The 20,576-nt window shown below is 43.0% G+C and overlaps 1 protein-coding gene across 4 annotated transcripts in view; it reads left to right on the top strand.

Moving 5' to 3' along the window:
- KCNAB1 (potassium voltage-gated channel subfamily A regulatory beta subunit 1) overlaps nt 1–20,576 on the top strand; it is a 402,759-nt gene that overhangs the window by 138,543 nt on the left and 243,640 nt on the right. Inside the window, exon 1 of one of the 4 annotated variants that reach the window (XM_059391682.1) lies at nt 8,191–9,010. The exons of the other annotated variants lie outside the window; for them this stretch is intronic. Coding sequence (XP_059247665.1) covers nt 8,790–9,010 — 221 coding nt within the window. The 5' untranslated portion in view covers nt 8,191–8,789. Of the gene's footprint in view, nt 1–8,190; nt 9,011–20,576 lie in introns of those variants that run through there. 4 annotated transcript variants of the gene reach the window in all.

The following is a 20,576-nucleotide window of genomic DNA, read 5'->3' as shown; positions in this document are numbered from 1 at the left end:
GGCAGATTCTTTTCTCCCTTTCCTCTGGAATAAGATAGTGACTAGAGAAGCTTTTGACACAATGCCTGGTGCTGAAAAATTTCCCCTTCCTTCCTATAATATTTTCAGTTTAAATGGCCGTGAAATAAGAGTTTGAAATATACTATCTTAGAAATAATTATAGTTCACCAATTCTCTGCAGCACATGGGATTTCTTTGGTGAAATTGTGACATGATCTCCCATTGCACTGGCTAGGTGACTGTCATGATGTGGCCGTCAGTGCCTGTGAGTGTGCATCACAACTTTCAGAGTGGGGGTCAACAACTTGGGAGAAAAAAATCCCAGAGACAGTAGTTGAGTGTGTGTTTGTGTGTGTGTGTGTGTGTGTGTGTGTGTGCATTGATTTAGGTATAATTAATATACAGTGTTATTAGTTTCATGATTCCACAGTTCTATTCCCTTCTTAGTGCTCTTCAAGATAAGTGTACTCTAAATCCCCTTTATTTCACCCATCTCCCCTCTGACAACTACTAGCTCTCTGTATTTAAGAGTCTGCTTTTCCCCCCTCTTTTTCATTTGTTCATTTTTTTAAAATTCCACATTTAAGTGACATGAAGTAATATTTGTCTTTCTCTGACTTATTTCACTTAGTATTATACTCTCTAGGTCCATCCATATTGTTGCAAATGGCAAGGTTTAATTCCTTTTAATGGCTAAATAATATTCCAGTTTTTATGTATACCACCTCTTTATCCATTTATCAGTCAGTGGACATTTGGGTTGGTTCCATATCTTCACTATTGTAAATAGTGCTGCAATAAACATTGGGGTGCACATATCTTTGGAAATTCTTGTTTTCATTTTTTTGGATAAATACCTAGTAGTGGAATTACTGGATCATATGGTAATTCAATTTGTAAGTTTTCTGAGGAATCTCTAGACATTGTCCACAGTAGCTACACCAATTTGTAAGTGCACGAGTGTTTTGTTTTTCTCCACATCCTCACCAACACTTGTTATTTCTTGTGTTTTTTATTTTTGCAGTTCTCACAGGTGTAAAGTGATTTCATTGTGGCTTTAATTTGCATTTGATGTTGAGCGTCTTTTCGTATGTCTCTTGGTCATCTTCATGTCTTCTCTGGAAAATGTCTATTAAAGTCCTCTGCCCATTTTTAATTGGATTATTTAGGGTGGTTGTGTGTGTGTGTGTGTGTGTGTGTGTGTGTTGAGTTGTATAAGTTCATTATATATTCTGGGTACTAACCCTTTATTGGATATGTTATTTGTAAATATCTTCTCTCATTCAGTAGGTTGTCTTTTGTTCTGTTGGTGGTTTCCTTTGCTGTATAGAAGCTTTTTATTTTGGTATAGTCCCAACAGTTTAATTTTGCTCTTATTTCCCTTGCCTCAGGAGACCTCTCCATAAAGATATAACCAAAGCCAATGTCCAAGAGATTGTCCATGCTTTCCCTTGGGAACCTTATGACTTCAGGTCTCAAGCTTAGGTTTTTAACCCATTTTGAGTATTTTTTGAATATGGTGAAAGAAAATGGCTTAGTTTCCTTCTTTTGCATGTAGCTATCTAGTTTTCCCAGCACCGCTTGTCAAAGAAACCTTTTTCCCATTGCATATTTTTGCCTTGTTTTTCACAGATTGGTTGACCATATAAGCATGGGTTTACTCCTGGACTTCATTCTATTCCATTGACCTCTATGTCTATTTTTTTATGCCAGTACCACACTGTTTGGATTATTATAGCTTTGTAGTATATCTTAAAATCTGAAATTGTGATACTAACAAATTTTTTCTTTCTTAAGATTGTTTTGGCTATTCAGGTTCTGAGGAGTATGTGTCTGAAAAATTACCATGTTACCAACACACAGAATGACTGTGTGGAAAGATGTGGATGTTGATGCCTGAGTAAAATATCCAGAAGCATCAAATTCTGAATGTGAATACATTTGGGGAATACCTTAACTGATTTCTCTTATATTTTTCGTTTCATGCATATACAAGAGTGAAATTTTGGGCACAGAAGTCCAACTAAGTCAAACGACTCTTTTAAAATAAAAAAGTTTAAGGGATAAAAAAAATCATTGTGTCCTAACAATTGACCATAGTTTTTATTTTAGTGGTATACAAAGTAATAATGCATCTTAAGCTTAACGATATCTTAGACTGACAAATATTTCTGACCAACCTGTTCTATTATAAGGCAATGGCAGAAATCATACCAGTGGTTACTAAGTGAAGAGGAATTAATGACATTTGTAAGGATAAATAAATAAACTGACCACATGTCCCCATTTCCCCCCAGTTTTATGTCCGGGTTCTAGGTGAGTTTCTGAGAATTTATGTACCATGAAGAGGCCTGAGCAAAATAATCTGAATTGTGAATTTCCCGTTTTTCTATATCTGCTTCCTATAGTTATGACACCTTGTGTTGAACATATAGAGTGAAGGATAATTAGGGATATCTTGTTGATATATCTGATTTGTCACAAGTTTCTAATTAAGGAAATATCTTATCAGTGGCTATGGGTATAGTTCAAGTGTTAATTGAAAAGCTTAACTGTCCTAATTATGTTTTCATTTCGGACATGTGGCCAGTGGTGTGAAAAAATTTGTCTTGAGTTTGTCCTCAGAGTTTCCTAGTAGGGGTTCTCTGGTGAAACTCCCTCCAGGGAAGCAGAAGCGTCTCTATCTGGAATTTTCTTCTATTCAGCAGAGCTCAAATATTTCCAATTTGGTCTCTCAATTTTACTTTCTCTGTTATTCCAAGACCTGTGCCCATGCAAATGTAGGCCCATTGTTACTTTGATGGCTGGTTCAATTTGTCAGAATATAATAAATTTTTCTCCAAACCCAGATGTTAAGAATTTCTGATAAATAGCAAACTCTCATCTTAACAATTTCTCTTTTAACTGCAAATAATAATAAGCACATAAAGTGGATTGCCATCTGTACACTTGCATGTTTAAAATTCTTCAGATAGTAGCAGATTCTTTTCTGTTTTGAATGAATCTGGTTTTGCCTGGCTGCATAATTGAATGTTTCCTGGCCCCCGCTGGCTCTGATTTCCAATGGCAAAGAAGCCATAAATACCAAGTGGACTCAGCACAAAGCATTGGTTTTGACTTGACTTGTAGGAAATTGAGTTAGTCAGACATGTGCCAGGTAATTTGGAAAAACATGTTTTCTTGAGCAAGAAGAATAAAGTATTATGAAATATTTTAAAAGGTTGATGGAAAGAATCCCTCAAAGCTACCTAGCACGGATGATTTAATTGTCTGAAATATCGAGACTTTTAATGTTGAATTTCCCCTCTCCCTCATAATAAAAATAAGGCTTTTAAAAATGATATTCATAAAATGGCACTGTTGAATGCCCTTCTCCTACAAGGTTCTTGTAGTGAGGAGCGGTGTGCAAAGGGATTGTGAACAGGTCTTGGAGGCGGGCTCACCTCAAGTAAACCCCAGTTCTGTGTTACCTTGGGCAAGTTATTTCACTTCTCTGTGTCTCATGTTTCATCATCTCTGTAGGTGTCAAAACATACTACCTCCCCATGGGATTGTGTGCAGATTAAATGAGTTAATAATATATAGAGAGTGTTGCTGAGAGTTCCTAGGATACAGGAAATGCAGTTTAAGTCTTAGCACTGTTAGCTGAGGTCCCCTGGTAGAGCCTGTTGGAAAAACTGACTTCCTAACTGCCCTGCTTTTAATAAACTGAGATGGAGACTTAGCAGTTACAAAGTGCCTACTCTGCAATTCCTACAACCATCCAGAGAGGCACCTTCTTGCGCCATTTTGGGGAGGCTGCCGCGGCACAGGGAGGGTGAGAGTCCTGCTCTGTGGTGCGCAGGAAGGAAGGGGCATGGCAGAGGCGGGGTTTATCCCCAGCTCCCGCTAACAAGGCACTCCACAGTCCTTCTGCATTGCCATGAAGATTCTACAATGAGCATGAGAAGATAGGGTGCGGGTTCAGTAGCCTGTGCTCTGTTTCTAACCAGTTCTGTCACTGCGACTCAATGATCCTTTGACGTTAATGCCAAGGAATTCCAAATATCAGGTAATGAATCGAGACCAGTTGAGACCCAGGTGAAACTGCAGAGTAAGTGACAGTTCAGCACTCTGCGATCTCATCTCGTAACCTCCACAGCTCTCTGTGAATGCACCCTGCTGAATCTACAGGCATCCCTCTTGTCGGTCAGCTGAGAACAGCAGCATGGAGATTTATAATGACACCCGAGGTCACAGGAAGGGGACAGAACTGGGTTTGGAACCCAGGCCTTTGCTGGCTACAGCAGGCCTCTGGCCACCACCTCCTGACGGGTCTGAGGTTGCTGGTTATACAAGGCCCAGGATAGAGCAAGCCCTTGCAAGGAAAAACTGGCAGAATGAGATCACTAAGAACGAGGGAGGGGTGCCCAAGTGGCTGAGTCATTTAGGTGTCTGCCTCTTGATTTTGGCTCAGGTCATGATCTCCAGGTCGCGGGGTCCAGCCCGGTGTTGGGCTCTGTGCTCAGCAGGGAGTCTGCTTGGGATTCTCTCTCTTCCTCTCCCCCTGTGTGTGCACACACACACTCTCTCTCAAATAAATTAAAAACAAACAAAAACGAATAAGGGAAAGTACTAGAAACACCTTGAAAACCGCCACCCTTAGCACATAGAGGCTTCTACGACTGTGGAAAGGAACAAAGGAGTTCTATTTGGAGGTCTTCTTTGCTGCACATTTCTAACACCAGCTCAGGATGTAGAAGGGGCACAATAATGATACCACCGTGGTCTCATGAAGACTTCCAGGAGCACCTTCTTTAGAGTGTTCCAGAAGATACGTATTAAAATAAAGAACAGTATCTGTACCTGTGCTGGTGTGTGAGGACTGCTGCCATGATGAAATACTATAGATTGAGGGGCTGAAACAATAGGCATTTATATTCTCATGACTCTGGGGACTGGAAGTCGAAGGTCGGGGAGGGGAATCATAGGGTCCATTTTTCTTGCAGCCTCTCTCCTTGGCTTGCAGATGGCTGTCCTCCCCCTATGTCTTCACAGGATCTTCCTTCCATGTGTACCAGCATCCTCCTCTCCTCTTCTTATAAAGACCCCAGTCCTATTGATTAGGGCCTGCTTTAATGACCTCCTTTTACCTCAATTACCTCTTTAACCCCCGTCTCCCTGTATTTCTGTAATACACGTAATCCAGTCACATTCTGAGGTACTTACTGAGACTAAGGACCTCAACATGTGAATCAGGGTGGGGGTGGGGGACAAAATTCCACCCATTACTACATCTCTGTCTACATTTATATCTCCATCTTCACTGATACATCATCTGTGGGTCTCACTTGAATCTGAAATAATAATAACTCTTCCAAGTCTTACTGTATGACAATAACAGGATTCCTATCTAATTTCCCACCTTAATTAGCATGTAGCCTGTTAGCACAAATTTATTGGGCATGAGCCAACCATGAATCGATTCCCGGACACCTGAGGACTGTCGCTCCATTGATGCTGGGAAGGGTGAGCGCAGCTGAGTGAGTCCCCGAGCTTCCAGCAGGCTGTCAGAGCCTGTGCGGCGTCCGATCAGAAAAGGCCCACGGCAGGCCGCACGAAAGGGGCTTGCTCTGTCAAGCCTGCCTCTGGTCCATTCTTCCGTTCTTTTAGAGCCGGGCTGAAGGCAGACCCTTGTCAGTACACGAGAGGTGCAGATGTGAATGTGGGACAATGACTTGCTCCTTTGAAAGCAGCAGCCTGGGTGAAAACTAGACTGTGCAGGATTTTCTTTTCTTGTCTTTTTTCTTCGTTTTAAGGAATCCAGTTTATCCAAGAATCTGGCATCTTCCCATACATCTCCCTTCCTCCCTCCCTCCTCCTTTCCTTTGCTTCCTGTCTCCTTCTCTCAATTATTCATACAGTGAGGGCCTGCTCTGTATAAGGCACTCTGCTTGGTCCTGTGGGGGATAGAACGGTGACTCAGAGGTGCTCTGCCTCGCATGTTTTGTTCTGTTAACTGCATCCCCAGTCTGGTTCGGGTTATGCTGTCAGAGAAGCCTGAAAGCCATATTGGCTAACAGTGGGCTGATTTCCGCGCCCCCCTCTGCTTCCCCACCCCTGTGAAATTGGCAGGACTCTTAGGTCAGCCCCTAGCCGCCTTTCCCCTCAGCCAGTGCCCAGGGAAGCTCCGGACCCCCTGGGCCTGTGGTGATCACCACGCTCTGTCTTGCCTACCAGGCTGCTTTATTTCCCTTTCTCTGAGCTGTTCCTTTGGATTCCTCCCACTTCTTCCTCTTCTTATTTTGACTCTTTTCTTGATACACATTGATCATCTCCGATGAGCCAGCTTCGTGTGAAAACATGAAGGTTCTAATGATCTGCTTCCTCTCTGCCCACTGCTGTTTATTCCAGGGAACTCAGACATCTTCAAGAACTCCCTCCTGGGAGCCCAGGGTAAGAAGAAGGCCTCATTTGTCCCTTTCCGCAACCCTCACCGCCCTCTGAAAGTTATTTCTCAACCACTGAACAGTAGGTAGTAGACTTATTTTCTAAAATCAAGAGTGGGAAGGTCATGAAGGGTCAAGGATGAGCTTCCACAATGTGGAATGCAGGTTAGAAAATGTTGAGATTCATCTCTGGAGTAGAATCCAAAATAAGCTCATATTCTACTGAAAATTTTTCATTCCTATGACCTAATTTAGCTGGAAAGAAGTGGTCAGATCTGCTTTTTTTTTTTTTTTTTTTTTTTAAACACAGAGCTACAGCCAGAAAGTGTGTTCTCCCCACACTTGCCAACCCCTGGGAAGACGACCTCTCCCCTCTCCTGTTCATCAGATACACGCTTCAGGTGAAGTCCTACTCCTTGATGAGGGCTGCCTGGGCATACTTTGAGCTCCTTGAGGTCCAGCCTTTGCCTAAGCCAACTTTGTAGCCCAGCAACAAATGGAGACCAGTATCTGTTAGGGACTCCATAGAAATGTGGGGAATGAATCCAAGAACCTTCTCTAGCCTTTTGCAATTCCTCTCCTGCTTAACACTAGCACATTTAGTGTCTGAACCCCTCATTGGAGCACCGATGCACCTCTCACTTGTTAATTAGCCCCTTTAAGACTGAGTGCCTTGTCCTTCCCACACATTGCCAGTTCCTTGAGGAGAGGGACAGTGCATCATTTCCTCCTGTATTTCTATTGCCTAGTACGGAGACGGTGCTCACAGATATTGTTGATTGAAGCACTGTTCCTTTTTGCCTGGCAGCAATGTCTGTTGGAAACCACAGTTAGAAAACTGATTTTGCAGAAGCCACGCTTTTATTGTAAGTACATCTACAAAAGGGGTCTGGCTTCTGTGTATTTCAAATGGAGAGACCAAGCGTTACCGGCCCATTGGTGCTTTGCTGTGTTCAATCACATTTCTTGAGCAGTTGCTTGGCACCTGACACTGAACCACACAGTGTTTCTGCCTCATGGGGGTTCAAAGTCAAGAGGGGTGTTTTGCTGTCCAGCCCTGACCAGGGATTAGTGTTTGTCAGCACCAGCTGGCCCCAGATGACTGGCGGGCACTGTACATGGTTCCAGACACCTGGCCTGGACCTTCTGGGTTGTGACGTGCCCCTGCGCTTACCTAGCGTAGCCCGCGCTCTGGCTGGTGCCCAATAGCTGTCTCTTCCCCTATCCTTGGTCCTCCTCTGAGACCCAGAATAGATTTTCCAGCAAGTTAGCTGTCTTGACTCGAAAAACTCTGCACCGTGTTTTCTCTGGAAACTTCAAACTTAGCGTCTCAAGGAATAATGGCAAAGGGGAAATGAACTCTGACAAGGCTAATAACAGGGATTTCAAGTAGCGTTTTAGGAAGCCAGTCGCAGAGTATTCACGTGTTAATTCACTGGCGTGTTCTGTGGCAGGAGCACCCCCACTCTGCCCTCCCCCAGTTCCAACTGTTGTGCTGCAGCGGGATTTGGTGTGAGTCTGGGCAGAGCCCCCCCAGCCCCCCTTTTACGAGCTGCCCTCCCGATTCTGTTACAGGCAGAGTCTGGTGAAAGTGATCCTTGCCTACCAGTCGCACAAAGGCGAGGAGCTCTACCAGCCTGCTCCTCCGTGCAGCTGCAAACCGGTGCCAGTGCGGGCTGTGCGCGCCGGGCTTTTCACCTGAAAATGAGTGGGGAGGGGTCTTGACGAGTCCCGGACACCTCCGGGAGTGCGGCGGGGAGGGAGCTGACAGCCGGAGGGGCTGGAGACCGCTGGTCCCCAGGGATCAGCTTGCCATTAGCTGCTTCTTGGAGGCTCCGCGTACCAGTCGAGCATCCTATCCTGCCTGTGGTCCAGAGGGTTCTGGCGGCGCATCTTGCGGTATGCCTGCGTGGATTTGAGCCATCGCCCAGAGGCGAGCCCGCATTCAGACACGGTGCACCGGCTGGGGCAGGGCTGCGTGCAGTCAGTGCAAGCGCTCCGCTTTCGGCGTCTGCAGAAGCCTCCCGACTGCATGGATTTGGCTGGCTGATTCGCCGAGGTGACTGCCCAGGAAGACTGGAGAGCCTGATCCACACTCCAGCTGCTGTGACAACTTCGGGGCTGGCTGTTTACTTCTCTGGGGGCCCGGGACTCTGTTGGGCACCGCAGTCGCTCCTGCCACTGGCCGGGCTCTGAAGTCGGCCGCGAGGACTCCTCTGACGGCATCCCCAGGAAAGGGGAGGGGGGGAGCGAGGAGGGGTTAAAAGACAGCAGAAACCCCCCCCCCCCCAGCTGCTCAGCCTCCCGTGACTGCCTGTGTTCTGGGGTTCTGAGAGGGATCGCGCGCTGCCCGGGGAAGCAATGCAAGTCTCCATAGCCTGCACAGAGCACAATTTGAAGAGCCGGAATGGTGAGGACCGACTTCTGAGCAAGCAGAGCTCCACCGCCCCCAATGTGGTGAACGCAGCCCGGGCCAAATTCCGCACGGTTGCTATCATCGCGCGCAGCCTGGGGACCTTCACCCCTCAGCATCACATTTCTCTCAAAGAGTCCACCGCAAAGCAGACTGGCATGAAATATAGGTATGGATGTCAGATTCCCTCTCCCCGGGCTTTTTGTGTGCTATACAGGGGCAGTGGGGGGCAGTTCATGCGTTTTGAAAAGTGTGACTTAGCCACGGGCCGGTTGCCTAATTTAGAATTCTCCCGTGTCTTGAAAAAAGCTCCTTAGGAGAGGGGAAGCCCGAAGTGGCTGTGCTGTGAGTGTATAGTATTTTTTTTTTTTTAAGGCAGCCTATTTTGTACATTCTCAGGTGCTGGGAACACCTTAGGGGCTGTATGAATTCCTGTCTGCACAGAGGAACACAACTGCTGGAAGCTGTATTGAGATCAGGGTAGTTTTTCAACTGCCAGTGTGATGGTCCTATTTTATGGCGTAGACTGTAGTTTCTGTGATTTTACTACTCAAATTAGTTTCCCATCTAGTACTGCATACTGATTTATCTTTCAAAAGACCAAGACAATAAATGCTATGCAAGCCCTTAAGGAAGTTTTGTTGCAGGAAGAAACGCCCATTAAGGTAAATTACATTGAACACTGATGTCTTTGAATCCAAATTACTACTTGAAATAAAATGGAGAACTTCTTGTGAACTAGGAAGAAAAAGTTAATTGTTGTAATGTGAGTTTCCTCATACATTTTGAGCTCCCTCTTCCTCTAGGTTGTTTTCCGTAGTTGGCAACCTTCCTGGTAATAGTTAATGTTCTCCTTAATAAAGAATGACTTAAATTTGATAAGTAGAAAATTTCATTATTCAATTAGGTGACTTCTGCCATCTCATTCTATCTGCTTTGCACTCAGCCTTCCTGGCTTTATTTCTTTAAACCTACTGCACTTTTGTCTCAAAGTCTTTACAGATGTAGAGGAGAGAAGCAAGTTGCGCATCTTCCAAAAGGCTTTGGTTATTCTAGCGTGCAGATAGGATTTTTGTCAATTATTTACATTGGAAATAATGTAATTATTGTTATTAATGTAATTTTTGTTAGGAACCCAGTTTTAGGATGGAAAGAACTCAATGTGATTAAAATAATGCACACCTGAGACCTCCCATGTGGGGCTTCTGAAAGAGGCATTTAAATCAATTTCTATAAAAGTTACTCTTGTGATTCTTTGTGGAGTTACAGGAGGGCTTCTCATTGCAAAGGCACAGAACACTCTCGTTTTGATATATTTCTGAGCCATTAAGAAAGCAAGCCATGGGTGTGGATTGGGGGGGGCGGGGGTACCTAAAGCTTTTTGCCCCAACTGCAGTAGGATGTTAGCAGCCTGACTTCAGGCAACTCTGCTTTCCCCAGTATTGCCATGGTGGTGAGTGGGGCCCTACAAGGACAGTTTGCTAACCGAGGCTGCAGTCTCCGGTGCACTGGCATTTTGGATGGCTGCTTGTGTGGTCCGTGCCCAGCCCTGCCCCACAGACACTGAGCTGCTCTGCACGCAGCTGGGGTGCTGCGAGGGGAACAAGCTGCCGCCTTCATCAGCAGGGCCCAGAGGAAGGCGCCACCCGGAGATAAGGCAGATTCCAGAGGTGACCTGAAGTGTGGCCGCCAGCATTTTAGCAGCACCTTGAGCTTTGAGCTTGGGCACCTTGAGAAGAAATAAAAAGTAACACCCTTCGTCTCTTGTGGCAGAGTTTCATAGATGTTCATGCAGCATTGTGTTGGAAGAGTTTGCTTTTACGAAGGCAGGACATTTCCATTAAGGTTTTTCTGGTAATATTCACAGCTGAGCTCAGGCTGGAGGATAATTGCCTGGCTTTACAAAAGCTCAGTGTGCGAGTAAGATTCACTTGGGCATCTTCCATTACTGGCAACTAAGGACAGCTCTTTTCTGACAAAAAAAGTTAGCCATCTGTGGTTTTTCAGTTTTCTTTGAGTCATTTGTTGTTTATGGTGACTGGACAAGTTTCTCCACTCCTCTCTTATCCAGAACCATTTTACCTATGGTTTTGTTGTGTGTGAGTAGGACTTAACCCCTCTCTCCTTCAAATGCCACTCAGAGTGCCTTTAGGTAAGAGATTATAAGATTGCGTCAAATGTACACTAAGACTTTCTTAGGGTTGGTGAGAAACGGAGGAGGGAGAGAAGGATTAGCTCTATAGTTCATAAAATATGATAGAAATATTTTTGTTAGCTGAATTGTCCTTTTCGTTGACCTTAATGTCACTAAAATATCATGTGTGATTGATAACAAATAGCAAAAATTAAAAAGTGGCTAATCGTGTTTACAATACCTTTCTCATCTTTAAATAGTTTCTCTAAGCATAGCTTAATCTGGGATCCATGAAGTCTATAGAAGATTTAAAACAACAACAGGGTCTTTTCATACATCTTTTTCCCAAGGGGAGGGCTCCTAGCTTTCATCAGAATCTGAAAATGTCTACTACTCACTTTTCCTTTTTGACAAAAAACAGTGTTAGAGTGTAGAATTTTAGTCAATAAATATTTATTGAGCATCTATTCTGTACAAGGAACTCTACTAGAACTGGTTTCACAAAGGTGCAGAAAGCAGACTAGATTTGGGGCTTATATTCAGGTTGGGGAAGCAGACCACAGATAAGAAAATAAAAAGTAATGCTCTATTAGGAGAGATTCTTTGGAAGGCTATATTTGGAGAGGGTCATGGTCATGCCTGGGCTACCTCAGCTTCTCTATTTTGAGGCTATCATCTCTGCTTCAGTTTCAGAATTATGGTTGCCTCTTGGAGCATGAGGAATGGTGCCCAGATTGGCCACCTATTTGCCAACCCAAGGACTTTTTTTTTTTAAGGCTCCAACCCTGCTGCGTAAGGTGCTACAACCCTGGCAAATGAGTAGAATGCTTTTCACTCATTTAATGCCTTATAATTTTTAAAGCCCCACTCCTATTCTAGCCTGCGATTACCATCCATCAATTAAGAGCTCATGAACTTGGGATTTTAGAAGGAATTAATGTACACTTATATGAAGCATCTGAATTTTGCAAGAATAAAATACTCAAAGCCACTGTTACCTTCACATTGCCATTGTGCAAAAATCTCACATAAAGTTAGCTTTTGTTTCAAGGCTAAGGATGAAAAAAAAGTCCACTAGAGAGATCTGCTATTTAAATGCTACTTTCAGCCTGAGAGAACAAGATTCCACCTAACATTTATCCTGGGGACTATTCTGTTTGTAAATAAGACTATTTCATTTCTTATAGTTTTTACATTTGTGCTTTGTTAATACATGAGAGTTTATTTTAGTTTTGTGTGTTTTTAATTTCAGAGTTCATCACACTGTGTTAGAGTTTGCTGTATACTCTGATATATGTAGACACATACACACTTTTCATCCTGTGAAAGCTAAATCATTGAGAATAGAAATTAAATCAGATTTGTTTTGTTGTTGTTGCTTATTTGGTTGGTTGGGTGTCTTTTTTTTTTTTTTAAGATTTTATTTATCTATTTGACAGCCACAAGCCCGGGGAGCAACAGGCAGAGGGTGAGGGAGAAGCAGATTCCCTGCTGAGCAGGGAGACTGACCCAGGGCTCAATCCCAGCACCGTGGGATCATGACCTGAGCTGAAGGAAGATGCTTAACTGACTGAGCCACCCCGTCACCCCTGGTGTCTTTTTTAAAATAACATTTTAAAAGGATCCTACTGGCATTCACATGGTCTCAGAGCTTTTGTCATTCAGAATTGAGCACATTTGTACTGATAAGCTACCCACCCCCATTCTAAAATTGTTACTTTAGTCCTAGAACAATTTGAATATTGATGGACCCAATTTCATCTAGAAAAATCTTACCTGTAACCTATATACCCATGTCAGTAAAACATTGTGCTATAATGTCACATATAACAGGCTTTGAAATTCTTACAAGAATCAATTTTGTTGAGCAATAATCTTTAAACCCCACTTTAGAAAGTTATTTTTTCCAGTTTTTTTAGGTTAATCATATTAAGCCATTTTTTGTCACTTTAAATTTTTTTTGAAATATTTACAGATTCACAGGAATTTGAAAAATGTAGAAAATTTCTGTGCACCCTTAATCCACTTTTCTCTAGGGGTAACATCTTCTGTAACTCTAGCACAATATCAAAACTAGTAAATTGACATTGGTACTATCCACAGAATTTATTCAGATTTTACCAGTTACACATGTATTCATATGTGTGTATGCTTATATGTCTACGTGTTTTTTTATCACATGTGGAAGTTTGTGTAACCAGTACAGTGAAGAGTCCAAACTATTGTATCACCATGAGGCTCCCTCAGCTACCCCTTTATAACCACATCCATATAACCCTCTAATCCCTAGTCTTAGGCAACCACCACTCTCTGATCTAGCTCCATAATTTTCTTGTTTCAAGAGCATTTATATAAATGGAATCCTATAGTTTATAATCTTTTGGGATTTTTTTTTTCACTCCGTGTACTTCTCTTTGGACCCGTCCAAATTGTTGCATGTCTCAATGGTTCATTCCTTTTTTTTTTTTTTTTTTTTTTGCTGAGTAGTAGTCCATGGTATGGATATTTTGGTTTTCCTTTGGTGGATGATTTGTTTAAAAAAATCAGGTCATTGTCATTCTTATTTTTAGCATGCATTAGATAACTTCAGTTTACAGCATTATCCTCAAATTCCTTCCATGCCTTTCAGTAGCTCAGGGAATACAATCCAAACTACCTAACATGGTGCCTGAGCTTGTTCATGGTGTGGCTTCCATCAGTTTTTCCCAGTTGCCACTCTGTTCTCATCTTTCCTCTGATGACCACATGCTTCATCAGAAGGAGGACTCCTCATAGTACCCTGAACCTTCTTGTTTTCTTATGCTTCTGTATCCTTTTCTATTCTCATCCTTCTACTCTAGAATTCTCCTACCTCACTTGGTCAGGCAAACTCCTATGCATCCTCTAAGACCCTAGCATCACCTTCTCAGTGAAACCTTTCCTGTCTCCACTCCATGTAGCATTATGTAAGTGCTCTTTACTGTCTCTGCTGCAACGAATTATTTCTTTTATGGAAAGTATTGATTGCATAGTGTTGCTATTATCTATTTTATCAGTATCTATTTAATCTTCCCCATTAGTCTCTGAGCGGCTTGAGTTTTGGAGTTTATTCATCACTATAACCCCAGAGTCTAACCTGGCCCTTGGTATGTGATAACAAGTCAAGAAATGCTTAGAAAATGAACGGTGACACCTGTGGGACACTATGTTAAATGCTGGTCATATGAAGTGGGAGGGTTGTCTCTTGAGTATTTACAGTTTGGTGTGACTAGAGATCTACCCAAGAAGGCTTGCATATGTTAGTGATACAAAGAATAATTGTTGCTGTAGTTTGAGGAGACTTCATTCAGCAGGGGCACTAGGAGTCAGGGAACGGTCCCATGAGAAAAGCCAGCGAAGCTTGGTATTGAGGAAGGAGAAGCATCAAGATGAGCAGAGAGGAGGAGAAGTGCAGGTCGCCGTAGGGGCGGGCAGCATGTCCCAAAGACAGTGCATGTACTGGTGAGAAGTATTGGGCAGAGGGTTCGTGCAGGGAAGCGGGGGAGAGAGCATCTTGTAGAGGTGAAGAGAGTCAGGTTGTGGCACTTGGGAGGCTAGGGCAACTCATTTAGACATCAGGTGAACTTTAGCATTGGAGGTTGCTGATTTTCGAACAGCTTGTCTAGTTAAAGCTCTGTTAAGAAAGGATTAACCTGGCATTTCCAAAGGGGGGGGGGGGAATGGAGGGGTTATAAATGTGAGGTAAAGAATTTGCTTAATTCTATAGCATTCTCTGTTTTCCTGCCGAGGATCAAGACTATAGTGAAGACTCAGACCAGACGTCTTTCCCATGCCATTCCTTTCACAGCCCCTTCATTAAAGCACACGTGTCCTCTACCGTTCTTTACCTCCCACGAATGGTGGGCAGATTCTAAATCAAAGCAATTGAAGGGAAAGATCAATCTTGTCAGCCCATTACGTAAAAGGCAGTGAGCGTGTGTGTGCGCGTGCGTGCACGCGCACGCGCACACATATAGGGAAAAGTGGGAGGAAATAGGTGGGCTGAAGAGGGTGGAGAGAGAGAGAAGAGCCAGCTCTGTGGCTGTGTTTCAAATAGAAATAATTTGATTTCAGTCCAGAAAAGAGAGCAGCTTGTTATTTAGAAAGCCAGTATATATTTATACATATATATGAAGAATGATTTTATATATATATGAAGAATACCATTGTCATTTCCACGGATACACATGGATGTGGGCTTTCCTCTCTTCCCCAAAGCAAAATGGTGAGAATGGGGAGGTGGAGAAACCTTCCTGAAAATTAGTTGCTGATTCAGTCTCATAGAGTTTATTCCACCTCTGCAAGGCAGCAGTCAGAAGTCTGGCATCCATGGGATGGTGAGAAAATGGTAGGAGGGGAGGCAGCCTCCCGGAAGTTGTTAGGCAAATGCTGTTCCAGTTCCATAGCTCTGTGTGTGTGTGTGCATGTGTGTGTGTTTTGCGTGTGCATGCATATGCAGCCCATGCAAGGGAAGCAATCTTTCCAAAGTGTTTCCAGAAACAGTTTTACCTTCCATCTGTAATCTTCAGTTGGGTTGTTGCAGATGAAGTGTCTAACCTCAGTCCACTCACTGCCCCTCTTTGGAAGTACGTTCATTTTCTAGAAATCCTTTCTCTATAAAAAAAAGTTCTGCAAATACTTGAACTTGTAGTAATTGGAGAAATGTCTGAGAAGGGGAAAAACTCCCATTACATGCAAAAGAGAGATCAGATTCATAAATTTGACTTTGAATTTTCAAATTCATTTCTTCAAACTTATAATTTGTCAGTATATTCACAAACAGAATGGGATTTAGGTTCAGTGAATCAAATCAAAATATAGAACTCTTGTTTTTTGTTTGTTTGTTTTTTTAAATTCAAAATTTCCCTTAGGAGAGAAACCCTTGCATGAGAAGAATTGAAATCGTAAGCATTGCCTCCTACCTTTCTTTCTTTTTTTTTTTTAATTTTTTTATTTTTTATAATCATATATTTTTATCCTCAGGGGTACAGGTCTGTGAATCACCAGGTTTACACACCTCACAGCACTCACCAAAGCACATACCCTCCCCAATGTCCATAATCCCACCCCCTTCTCCCAAACCCCCTCCCCCCAGCAACCCTCAGTTTGTTTTGTGAAATTAAGAGTCACTTATGGTTTGTCTCCCTCCCAATCCCGTCTTGTTTCATTTATTCTTCTCCTACCCACTTAAGCCTCCTACCTTTCTTTATAGGAATATCAAAGCCATTCTGATAGTCCTCAGACATGATTTAAAAAAAAAAAAAAAAAGGATTCTGTGCTGGAAATTGGTCATTTCATGTTTAAAAATTATTTGGTCACCAGTTTTCCACTGTTTTCAGAACTGAAAAGTAAAGAGTGATAGAGATTAAAGAACTTAAGGCAAAAGTCTTACAAATTTCCATTTCAGTATTGAGAATTTTTAATTCCATGTGATCACTGGAAATAAGGGAGTTAGCAGTGCAAGAACTTGAGATGCCATCTAGTTCAGTCCTATTATTTGTAACTGCAAGAACTTGAGATGCCATCTATTTAGTCCTATTATTTTATTTTATTAAAGACTTTTATTATTTGCCAGAGAGAAAGCACAAGCAGACAGAGCAGCAGGCAGAGAGAGAGGGAGAAGCCAACTCCCCGCTGAGCAGGGAGCCCGATACTGGCTTTGATCCCAGGACCCTGGGATCATGACCCGAGCCCAAGGCAGCCGCTTAGCCAACTGAGCCACCCAGGCGCCCCCAGTCCTGTTATTTTATACAGAATGGCCAGTTCCTTGGTCAGAGTTACTCAAGGAGCTGATGGGAGGGCCAAGGCCAAATGCAGGTCTTCTGACTTTAGGAGCAAGATTCCTTACACTCCTTCAGCGTCTACCCAGCAGCTGCCGGATATGCCCCATTTTTCAACTTGGAAAGAAGCACAGTACATAAAATGCTTCCAGAAAGGACAATTCTCTCCTATACATATGCATACTTTGCAGTTGAAACTTTCCTCTAGAAGAAGCAAAGCCCTGCCAGACCAGCTCTTTTCATCTTACAGAGTTGTGAGGACCCCAGAGGGGCCCTGTGGTATGTGTTCTGAAGCTGGACAGAAATTCAGTTGCAGGTGGTAGTGTGCTTAGTGTCAGAGTTTTTAAAGAACTGACATCTCTGAAAACGATCTACAAAGCATGGGTACAGATGATAGGACCGTGCTCCATGTCAACCCTGGACGTGAAATGCTCATTTGGACATTCAGTGCTGAATACACTTGACTCCCCGCCATGCTTTTTGAGATTACTTTGGAAGCCTGTTCCTGAGAGTCAGTATCAAAATACATTTAAAAATCCTCATTGCAGGATGATTTTCAGTTACTCAGATTGGAAACCAAAACAGAAGCCCAGCAGCAATTCTTTTTCTTGGAATCGGCAACCAGGGAGGACTCTGAGAGCACGCGCACAGGCCATCTGGTCCAGCCCCCATGAGAAATCTGTCCTGTTTTTCCAATTTGTGCTGTGCAGCAGCTACTTGTAAGGGCCCCTAAAGAAATATTGTGTAATCTCCTTTCACGGCAGTCATGAAAAAAATTTGGCTCTTCTTTCTAAGAATTAGAATCATTCATTGAGGTCTGAAATCTTCCAAGGAAGCAATAGAGTGAGGGTTTTGAGAACTCTTGTCTGTTGTCTGGACCCTAACCATCCAGTCCGGCTGGGAAATGAAGACTGAATGAGGAGCAGGGTAGCAAGGTGGAGTGGTGAGGCAAGCAGAGGTGCCCAGGGGCCTGCTGGATGATCCCAGGCTCCTACTGACACCAGGAGAGGGCAGGGATTCCCCCCATTCCGGGCCAGCACCTGCTTGCCTGGCTTGACTGTTCTACTGCTCGATCATCCAAGAGTCAAAAAAACATTTGACCTGACAAAACTCCTTCTTGCATTCGATCTGGCTCCATTCCTGATACACTGGAAGCTTCTTGGCCTGTCCTCTATTGAACAGAAAATGAGCTAGCTATAATTTCCTGTTTCATAAGTCCTCCCTGTTCTTCAAAGCCATTCCTGGGGTGCCTGGGTGGCTCAGTCAGCTAAGCGTCTGTCTTCAGCTCAGGTCATGATCCCGGGGCCCTGGGATCCAGTCCTGCTGAGCAGGGAGCCTTCTTCTCCCTCTTCCTTTGCCCTTCCCCACTGCTTTTGCTCATGCTCCCACTTCCTCAAATAAATAAATGAAATCGCAAAAAATATATATATATATATAGAAAAAGAAAAGAGAAACCATTATTAACACTTAGCCATCTAATTTTCAGGATGGTTCTAGTTTTTTCCTCCAAGATTTCATTTTCTGAATCTTTACCAGATTGTACAGAGGCTATAGCCTCTGTACAATGACTACCTCTCCTTGAAGTCATCCAGAGCTGGAGCCAATTCCAAGTAGAGGCTTAGACTTTTCAGGGCAGAATAGCAACGTCACCTAATAAGAAAAACCTGCTCTGTCCTCTTCTTTGCATTTGACGGCCATGCTTACTGTTTTTAGGCAGGAAAAAAAAATCATTTTTAGCATTTTGAACTCACCTTTGAAAAAACTGCTGTGAAACAGATTTTTAAAATTCTAACTCATTAGAATCATGGAGGATGCCGGGGCTGATAGGTAGCAACTCTTACAAGAACATCAGCTCTAAAGGTAACAATGCTAACTTAAGTATGAAAAGGGCCAATTTGCTATACAGGTTTCAGTGGTAGTTGGGTATCCAAATAGGAAAACAGCTTATAAGTAGGACTAATGTGCCTTTTGATATATACTCTTATGGAGAAGGTTTTGGGGTTTTGTTTTGTTTTTTAATCTTGCAGGTTTAAAGATCAAGGCAAGTGTACAGGACTATTATTATTAAGCAGAAAAATTTTTTTACTGGTAATTAACGTCTTTCCAAGAGAGTGTCCCTGAAGGGATTCAGCCACAGGAAATTCCAAGCACAGTGTTCTCCATGATGATTTCGTATCTACTAGAAGGCCCATCTGGTTGAACAGAGCTCTTATATAAGAAAAGCAAGCTTTTTCCTGAAGAACATATGCTAATAAAACACACTCTTTTTCATTTCTTTGAAATTAATTCCACTTTAAACTTGGTTTTTTTGTTACTGGGTTTTTGTTGCTAGAATCTTTGGCCTGAGACCACAACAACAAGCTGGTTTATAAAAATCAAGTGTGTAAATAACATGGCTTTACCGAATGCCACTCTTCTCTCAACTCAGAAACCAGCAAAGAATTCCTCTGAGGCATTTTGATGGAAATAGGCCTTTTGACTCACCATTACTCCATTTCCTAACTCCACATGCCCAAGCAGCATTATGGAGTCTTTGCATTTACCGAAAAGACTGGAAATGCTCAGAAAAAGTCTGTCTGATTTCGGAGGGTTTTCTTCTTGCTGCAGAACATATTTGTCAGTTTTAAAAGAAGATCTAGGAACTACTTAAATAGTGGGAGTGGGGAAATTTGTGGTCTGATATACAACTTCTCTCTCAGCAATGGCTTCTTTTTCATTTGCAGAGCAGTTTTAGATTTCAGTTTCCCTCAAATATGGTTTCTTCAAAAGCCATCTCCTGAAATCAGGAAGCTCGGATCTTAGTTTCCAAAAGCACAGGCTTCTCCTTACCCAGAGAAGAAAGTGTATGCTTGCCTGAGGCTTCAGATTCCAGCAGCTTTTCCCCACAGGCTTAACAAGACCTCTGTGGTCCTGTTTCCAAAAGAGTGGTAACCTTGAAGGGAAACAATATGTATACTTAGGAAGCAAAGCTGGACACTTCCTCATACATTCATTTCCTATTGCCACTGCAACAAATGACCACAGAGTTGGTATTTGCCCACACAGATTTATTCCCTCACAGTTCTGGGAATCAGAAGTCCAAGACCAAGATCAAGGTGTCAGGAGGGCCATGTTCCTTCTGGAGGCTTCAAGGTAGAAATTCATTCCTTTGCCTTCTCTGGCTTTTTGAAAAACCTTGTATTTCGTACTTTGCCGCTCCTTCCTTTGTGTTCAAAGCACATCTTTCCACTTCCGGTTCTGTTCCCACATCTCCCTTTTTCTCACTTTGATCCTCTTGCCTTCTTCCTGTAAGGACGACTTTGATAATGCTGGGTCCACCCAGCAAATCCAGGATAATCTCTCCATCTCAAAATCTTGAACTTAATCACCTCTGCGAGGTCCCTTTTATGACCTAGAGTAGCCTATTTGTGGGTTTCAGAAATTAGGGCCTTGAACCCCTTTCAGGGGCTGTTGCATGGCCTGCCATACCTGTGATGCTCCTAAGTTATGTCAGAGAGGGGAGAGTTAAAGGAGCCCAAAGCATCAGGCATTACATCCTCTCCACTTTCTCTAGCATCTTAGACTGAAGCAAGACAGTGACAGGAATAATGAGGTCATTGAAAATGCAGAGCACTGGGGATTTTCTCTGTATAAGGCTACAGCTTAGGTTTTTAATCAGAATAAAAATTCCTATTCACAGAGTAGAGATCCAGTGTGAAAAAAAAAGTTTAAACCCTCTTATCTCAGCCTAAGCATTTACTATCTTGGCCATTATTGCTCAAGTCTGCCCTGCCTGTTGGGCCCCTCAAGGAAGCACCTACTGG

Source organism: Mustela nigripes, chromosome 2 (genome assembly GCF_022355385.1).
Source record: "Mustela nigripes isolate SB6536 chromosome 2, MUSNIG.SB6536, whole genome shotgun sequence".
NCBI lineage: Eukaryota > Metazoa > Chordata > Mammalia > Carnivora > Mustelidae > Mustela > Mustela nigripes.
Note: the sequence above shows the minus strand (reverse complement) of the source record. Positions and strands in the feature narration are given on the sequence as shown.